At 39.0% G+C, this 8,618-nt stretch overlaps 1 protein-coding gene across 1 annotated transcript; it reads left to right on the top strand.

Annotated features, from left to right (window-relative positions):
* Positions 1-7,241: 7,241 nt before the first annotated feature.
* LOC118348640 lies at positions 7,242-8,384 on the top strand. The gene is made up of 3 exons (XM_035690700.1): positions 7,242-7,391; positions 7,692-7,862; positions 8,166-8,384. The coding sequence occupies exons 1-3, from the start codon at positions 7,242-7,244 to the stop codon at positions 8,382-8,384; spliced, it is 540 nt and encodes a 179-aa protein (XP_035546593.1).
* The last annotated feature ends 234 nt before the right edge of the window (positions 8,385-8,618 follow it).

Genomic DNA, 8,618 nt, shown 5'->3' with positions numbered 1-8,618 from the left:
AGTACCCTCATCATTACATGTCAAGGGATCTCGGGATTTGTTCCCTACAATTTTCTTTTGGAGGCCCTTGGTATTCCCAGATGTGAGGTAGCCCAGCCGTCTCCAACCCTCTATTTCCCGTCATTTTCACCTTTTCTCTTACCTTTATGTTAAACCTCTTCCTTCCTTGAGCAGTTTTCTAGCATCGCCGCTTCTAATCTCCACTCTTAATGGCTCCTAAAAACTCTTCACATCCTGCCCCTAAGAAGGCTTGCTCATCTCGCAGCGAGGTCCCTCTCGCGGGATTCGAGGGTCAGAACCTCCATGAGACTGGTGGAAAGGCCTCACTCTTTGAAGGGCACAATTGGTCTTCAATGGCTTCCTCTGCAAATCTGCATTCATTAGAGGCGACGTTCGGCTTACGCTTCCGAATGTTGATCTCTAGCCGCTAGCCACCACCGTTGCACTCCGACATCCTCTCGGTAAGACAACGCTGATGTCTCTGTTTCCTTCACCATCATTTTCTTTGGTCAAACAATATTTCTTTGCTTTCGAAGCTTTGTCGTCGTTGATCTTTGTCCAGCCACCCAAATCCATCATCGCACGGCTTATGCTTTCTATCACAGTAAGTCCGAGCACCTCACTAATTCGCACGATGACTTTCTTCTCAAGTGTTCGTCTCTTTATGTTTTCGTGTATTTGTGTTGGATCTCATTCACTTTCATTTTAGCTTTGTCCAATAAAACCCTGCACCTGTTTACATATCACAAAATTACCCTTCACACGATATATTTTAACTTTCGTAAAATGTCTCTAGAAACTAAAGCCTTCATTTTTGCCCTTTTGGTTTTGTCATGTATCACCATTTCTATCTTAATTCAGTTTTTCCATAAAAACATTTCATGCTTTTTAGTTAATTACAAAACTACCGTTTGAGCTTTTGTCATATATCAGCTTTCCCATAAGCCCTACAAGTTTTTTGGTTATTTCAAAATAATGCCTTGCAACCTTTTTGACTCTACTTTTCAGTTTTTGTAAACTGTCTCTTGAAATCTTTGGAGTAGTACGTTTTTAGCTTTTCTTTTGTGTGGGCATGACAAAATGTGTTTAAAATGGGTCTTTTCACGTCGGCCTATGTTTACTTATAGATGTAATATGTTGACTTGGTTTTAATTTGGTCCTTGTTGCATGTAGTTGACACTTATATCTTATATACAATTTAAATTATATTAAGTATTCATTTATGATTTAATTATGATAATAAATTACAAGGATTTGAATTTTAAGTATATTCAAGTTTAATTAGTAGAATAAATTTCCATTGTATATTTTACTGAATTTTGGTAAAATTGTTATGCTATATTATTAATTGGATAATAAGGGAGAATATGTTGTGACTTTTGAATCATTTTATTATTTCTTAATATTAGCAAATATCAAAATATTTATTAAATTATTCATATTAAATTATTTTCAAATTTTAGAAGCCTATCGTCTAAGGACTCCCTCATTCCAAAGTGTTGGGGTATATGTGGATATTGGTTTTGGAGCTGAAAAAGTGTTTGCTGAAGTTGGCTCAACTGTTGGCTCGAGCCAAGGTTCGCTCGACATCACTCGACAGACTGCTTGAGCAAAGGCAGTCAGAGAGTTCGCTCGAGTCCCACTCGACACTCCGCTCGAGCGAGACACAAACCCTAGTGTTCGCTTGACACTCCGCTCGAGCCAATGTTTATTTGGCTGTTCGCTCGAGTGGCACTCGACACTCCGCTAGAGCGAAGTACTCAGTTTTGGCCAGATTAGGGTTTCGAGCACCACTCACTATATATATGTCATATTAGACTTGTGTTGGATGACCTTAAGTATATTTTAAGAGAGAACAATTGTCTTGTGAGTGTATATTGTGTGAGTTGAGATTGAATGATTGTAATCTCTTCTGGTTAATAAAGATTTCTGCAGCTCCTGTGGACGTAGGCAATTTTCCGAACCACGTAAATATTGTGTCGTGTTCTTGATTGTGTTGCTTTTACTTTATTTGCCATCGTTGGTGTGTGTGCGTTGCATAGTATTTCACAACAACTGGTATCAAGAGCCAAGGTCGGATCTGAAGGAGAATGATGGCTGGAGATAAAGTGAACGCACCCGGGATCAAGAAGTTTGACGGTACTGATTTTGGGTACTGGAAGATGGAGATTGAGGATTATCTCTATGGGAAGAGGCTCCACCTTCCATTGTTGGGAAAGAAGCCGGAGAGTTGGATGATGCTGAGTGGACACTGTTAGATCGACAGGTTCTAGGTCTTGTTCGGTTGACCTTATCCAGAACAATGGCACACAATTTCAGTAAGAAGAGAACCACGGTGGATCTCATGACGACTTTGTCAGGTATGTATGAAAAGCCGTCTGCAAATAATAAGGTGTACTTGATGAAGAAATTGTTCAATCTGAAGATGTCTGAAGGTATGTCTGTAGCCCAACACTTGAATGAATTCAATACGATCACAAATCAACTGTCTTCTGTAGAGATTGAGTTTGATGATGAGATCAGAGCATTGATTCTATTGGCATCGCTGTCAAATAGTTGGGAGTCCATGAGGATGGCTTTGAGTAATTCAGCTGGTAAGGCAAAACTGAACTACGATAACATATGTGACATGGTGCTTGCTGAAGAGGTACGTAGGAGAGACATGGGTGAGTCCTCAGGTTCAGGATCTTCCCTGATTGTTGACAATAGGGGCAGAGGACATGGCAGGTCAAGCTCCAAGAGCAGGGAAAATAGCAAGACGAGATATGGGCAGCAGATCACGTGCTGGAGTTGTGGCAAGCAGGGCCACATCAAGAGAAATTGCAGGAATCAAGAAAGTTCTGATGATGATGCTGTGAATGTAGTGGCAGAAGAAATTCATGATACCTTACTTCTTGCAGTGCATAGTCTGATTGATGATTGGGTGTTGGATTCATGGTCTTCGTTCCATAGCACTTCACATCGAGAAATCATGCAGAATTATGTTGCTGGTGATTTTGGGAAGATGTATGTGGCTGATGGAGAGGCATTGGATGTAGTGGGAGTGGGTGATGTGCATATCACACCTCCAAACAGGAGCGTGTGGACTTTACAACAAGCCAGACATGTTCCAAAGTTGAAGAAAAATCTTATCTCTGTGGGACAGATTGATGACAGTGGTTTTGTAGTAGCGTTCTCTGGAGGAGCTTGGAAGATCACTAAGGGTGCGCTGGTCCTAGCGCATGGTAAGAGATCTAATTCTTTGTATTTAACATCAGGATCCAGTGATGTGCAAGGAAATACAAGAGTGCAAAAAGGCAGGTTTGATCGCGCGAAACATGTGAGGAAGCCAAAGGGAGTCAGCTTTGCTGTTCCTCATGAAAGCCTGGGAAAGTTGGCTAAGGTTGCCAAGATCGGTTAGAGACCGGATACTCCTAGTGCAGTGAGAGTTGTGAGTCGCCCTAAGGGCGATGTATGTGGAAGACTGAAGTCGGGCTTGACTTCAGTGCGTTTTCTAGCTTGAAGATGGGAGCTGTGAGCTGCAGAGATGATAGGGCTTGGCTGGAAACAGTGGCTAGCATGTGGAGACCCAGTCTCCAAGTGGGAGATTGTTGGGGTATATGTGGAGACTGGTTTTGGAGCTGAAAAAGTGTTTACTGAAGTTGGCTCGACTGTTGGCTCGAGCCAAGGTTCGCTTGACAGACTGCTCGAGTCCCGCTCGACACTCCGCTCGAGCGAGACACAAACCCTAGTGTTCGCTTGACACTTTGCTTGAGCCAATGTTTATTTGGCTATTCGCTCGAGTCTAGCTCGACATTCCGCTCGAGCGAAGTACGCAGTTTTGGTCAGATTAGGGTTTCCAACGCCACTCACTATATATATGTCATATTAGACTTGTGTTGGATGACCTTAAGCATATTTTGAGAGAGAACAATTGTCTTGTGAGTGCATATTGTATGAGAGAGTAAAAAGCCATAGAGAGTGTGAGTTGAGATTGAGTGATTGTAATCTCTTCTGGTTAATAAAGATTTATGCAACTCCTGTGGACGTAGGCAATTTACCGAACCACGTAAATATTGTGTCGTGTTCTTGATTGTGTTGCTTTTACTTTATTTGCCATCGTTGGTGTGTGTGCTTTGCAATAGTATTTCACAACACAAAGGACTCCTTCATTTAAGTGAAGATAAATCTAAGACGTTGAAGATGCAGAAAAATGCAAAAATGCTAGAAATGGCAAAAATCAAAAGAGCAATTCTACCTTCCACGTGACTAAAACGTGAAAAATTGGAAAAAGCAGAGAGTAAAGAAAGAGAAGTGAGGAAGGCTTGAAGAAAACGAAGCTGGAGGAGTTGATTTTTTTCTATTCCTCACAGAAAAATTATGGTGAATTTGTTGATATTAAATTTAATTTTTTGGATGAACTAAAATTTTCTTTTATTCTAGAAAAATGATGTATTTTAGTTTCAAACTATACTTGCTTTTCTATGCTAATTTGAAGTAATTTTCTGTTATATTTATCTGATTTATTATGAGCTTATTGCATCTAATTGATTGACCATTGATTAGATGATTTTGATCATGTGATTTACTTTCGAAAGAGGAAATTATAGGATAGATCTTGGATATTTCAGTATAGGTAAATATAGGAATCGAAAGACCTATATGAACCTATGTAATTTTAAAATTGTTGGTCTTATTACGTTATTACTTCATTAATTTGTATACGCTTGTATAAAATGATGATCAAGAATAAATTCAACTAATTATCGAAAGAGGCTTTTGGATGGGTTTGGAGATTTTGCTAACAAATAGAGAGAATTAAATTCAATTAGTTAGATGAGAAAAAAATAGTGAGGGACTAGGTGAAATTAGTTTCCTAGAAGTTCTTTTTCTCATTGATTCGATCATCAAACAATAGCTTTCTTTTCCTTTGAATATTTTCTTTGAACTGATTTTATTTCAATTTGCAATTACAAACAATCTTAGTGACTTTTCTAAATAAAGTCGAAGTTAGTATAATTTCGATACATGTCAAAAGGGAGTTACTAATCCTTGAGGATAATACTCTGCTCATCACTTTACTATAAAACTATGATACTATGTACTTGCAGTTTTGCACCGATCAAATTTTTAGTGCCATTGTCGGGGATTGATTTATTCTTATTTTTGCCAAAATCAATACAAAGCAATCTTGATTTTAATTTAGAATTTTTTAGAATTTTTTTATGTTTTTTTTTTATGATTTTATTTTATTAAATATGAGATCTCATGATGGGTTATATTTTATGAAAAATATGTGACACTCCTAACCTACGAGAAATGGGTGTTACAAATTGGTATCAAAGCCAGTCGAGAGATTCTGCAGACTCTTTTCTTTTTTAAAGAAATATTTTATAAATAATTCTAAAGATAGGTTACCTAAGATGCTCCTGGCTTACTAGTTAGAACCTTCGTTGCAGTTGTTTTATTGTCATTATTTTACATTCTCATCAAATACTAACTAATTGTTACTATGACATCTTGACGTAGATCATGGCTCCCGATACTAGGAAAGGCCGAAATCGAGAGGGATCTCTGGATCTAGCCAGAATGATAACTCGAATCCTCTTGTCGTGGCTGCAACCCAATTCTTCCAATCAATAGCTAGTGGTCAATTTATAGGGCCTAGAGCTCCACAGGCTGGTTGTACCTTGGAACAATTTTCCCGTCAGCACCCCCTACTTTCGACGGAAAATTGAATTCCCTGTACGCTGAAAGCTGGATTGAATATATGGAGCAAATCTTTGAAGCACTTTACTGCATGGATGATCAGAAGGTGAAATATGCCACTTACCACTTGACTGACATGGCAAACCAGTGGTGGAAGTCGACACGGGAATTGATACAATTGGAGTTAAGGAAAGTAATCCCCATTTCTTGGGAACGTTTCAAGAGAACCTTTCTAGATCACTTTTCCCCATAGACCCTTCAGGAATCGAGAGCTCGCCAATTTATGGACCTCACTCAAGAAATGATGACGGTAGCATAGTATGCTACGAGATTCATGGAGTTGTCACGTTTTGCCAGTTACTTAATTCCAGATGAGGAAAAGAAAGCTGAGAAGTTCGAGCGCGGCTTAGATCGCAGGATTAGGGATTGTGTACGTACTCTTAGGATTCGGAGCGTCACGGAATTGGTCACCCGAGTTACCATTGCTAAAGAGGATATTCAAGAGAATATTGACTGCAACAACCAAAGGAAGCGCTAGCAACAGTAGCAGCAACCCCAGTCAGCGTCGCATAAGGACAAGAGGCCTCATAGCGAGAACCATTAGGGACAACCACCAATAGGACATATCTACCCAAAGTGTCAAACATGTGGGAATAAGCACTTGGGAAAGTGTTTGTTCGTCCAAAACTTGTGTTTTAAATGCGAAAAGCCAAATAATTTTGCTCAGGACTACCCAATAAAGAGACTCAGGGAATTAGGAAGGAGCATAGGGCAGAAGATGACAGCTACAACATGAGTTTATTCTCTCACCCTTGATGACGTTGCGACGTCAAATAATGTAGTCACATGTACTTTTCCTTATCCTAAGTTTAGATATGTATATAGTATGATGCATGAATTATATGATCCTCATAATTCCAAGTCATCATGACATTCATATGGGTACACTATCTTTATTTTCACGTCATGCCTCCATTTTATTCGATTATGGTGCCACTCATTCTTTTATTTCCAAACACTATGCACCATTGACTGAGAAGATACCTAAGCCACTAGAACCTAGTATTTCTATTGCCACGCCAAAGGGAGAGCATATCGTTTGTGATTCCATTTTGATTGGATGTCTAATAAAGATTCAAGGGAGGATTTTACCTCCGGATTTGATCGTATTTAATATGTCCAGATTTGACGTGATTATGGGAATGGACTGGTTGTCCCAAAACCATGCCTGTGTAGATTGCTTTAATAAGAGAGTAGTCTTTAAATCCAAAAAAGGTGAGTAGTTTAGTTTTTAGTTAGTATGAGAAAGTTCCCATCCTCGTGTAATCTCAGCTATCCAGGTCACCTGACTATTGAGAGAAGGGTGCACGGGATTCCTAGCGAGTTTAGTCTTACCACCAGTAGATGGACTCAGGGTTGAGGACATAAAAGTAGTTAGAAAATTTAGAGACATGTTTCTCGAGGAGCTTCCAGGGTCACCATAGGATAGGGAAGTGGAGTTCGCGATTGATCTCACTCCAGGAACAACACCTATATCTAAAGCACCCTACCGCATGGCTTCAGTTGAGTTAAGGGAACTCAAGGATTTACTAGAAAAATGTTTCATACGCCCCAGTGTATCCCTGTGGGGCGCTTTGGTACCTTTCGTGAAGAAGAAGAATGGGTCTATGCAATTGTGTATTGACTATAGGGAGTTAAATAAGGTAACTATCAAGAACATATACCCTATACTATGGGTAGACGACTTATTTGATCAGTTTCAGGGAGCACAAGTCTTTTCCAAGATAGACTTGTGATCCAGATACCATCAGTTGAAGGTTAAGGAGATAGATGTGCATAAGACGGCTTTCAGGGCACTGTATGGACATTATGAATTCCTTGTTATGCCCTTTGGTTTAACTAATGCCCCCATAGCTTTCATGGATCATATGAATATGGTATTTGAGGATTATTTGGACTAGTTTGTGATAGTCTTTATCGACGATATTCTTATTTATTCTCAGAGTATCATAGAGCATGTGGAGCATTTGAGGATTGACCTTGAGACACTAAGAGAAAAGAAGTTACAAGAGATCACCTATTTGGGACACGTGGTGTCAGCAAAAGAAATTTCAAGTGATCTGGCAAAGGTTGAGGTAGTGGTAAAATGGCCCAAGCCTAATAATGTTAATGAGGTACGAAGTTTCTTAGGCCTTGTTGGTTAGTACAAAAGATTTGTAGAAGAGTTTTCGAGTATTGCAGCCCCAATGACAAAGTTGACAAGAAAGGATGAGAAGTTCTTATGGACAGATGAGTGTGAGGAGAGCTTCCAAGAATTGAAAAAAAAACTAGTGACGACACTAGTTCTTACAGTTCCCTCGAGAGATGGAGGATTTGTTATATACAACGATACTTCACTAAAGGGTTTAGGTTGTGTTTTAATGCAGAATGAGAAAGTTATTCCATACGCTTCCCAATAATTGAAAAATTATGAGCAGAATTACCTGACCCATGATCTGGAACTTGCAACAGTGATATTTGCTTTGAAAATATGGAGTCATTATCTTTATGGTGAGAGGTGCGAGATTTATACAGACTATAAGAGCTTGAAATACTTCTTCACACAGAAAGAGTTGAATATGAGACAATGTAGGTGGTTGGAACTTTTGAAGGACTATGATTGCAGTATTAACTACCATCCTGGCAAAGCAAATTAGTCAAAAGTCATCCTCTGGTACCCTGGCTATGATGTATACTACTCATAATCATGTACTACTAGACATGATGACCATAAGTAGGCAAGCCAGGATTAGAGGGAGTAGTCAATTAAACCCCAAACTTCTTAGAATAAATTGTTATTTTTATGACATGGATTTTATTTAGTTTATCTCATTTAATATTTTCTGGAGACATTTTTGTTAAATAATTCTTTTTATGAAATAAATGCTCAT

Source organism: Juglans regia, chromosome 6, assembly GCF_001411555.2.
Source record: "Juglans regia cultivar Chandler chromosome 6, Walnut 2.0, whole genome shotgun sequence".
NCBI lineage: Eukaryota > Viridiplantae > Streptophyta > Magnoliopsida > Fagales > Juglandaceae > Juglans > Juglans regia.
Note: the sequence above shows the minus strand (reverse complement) of the source record. Positions and strands in the feature narration are given on the sequence as shown.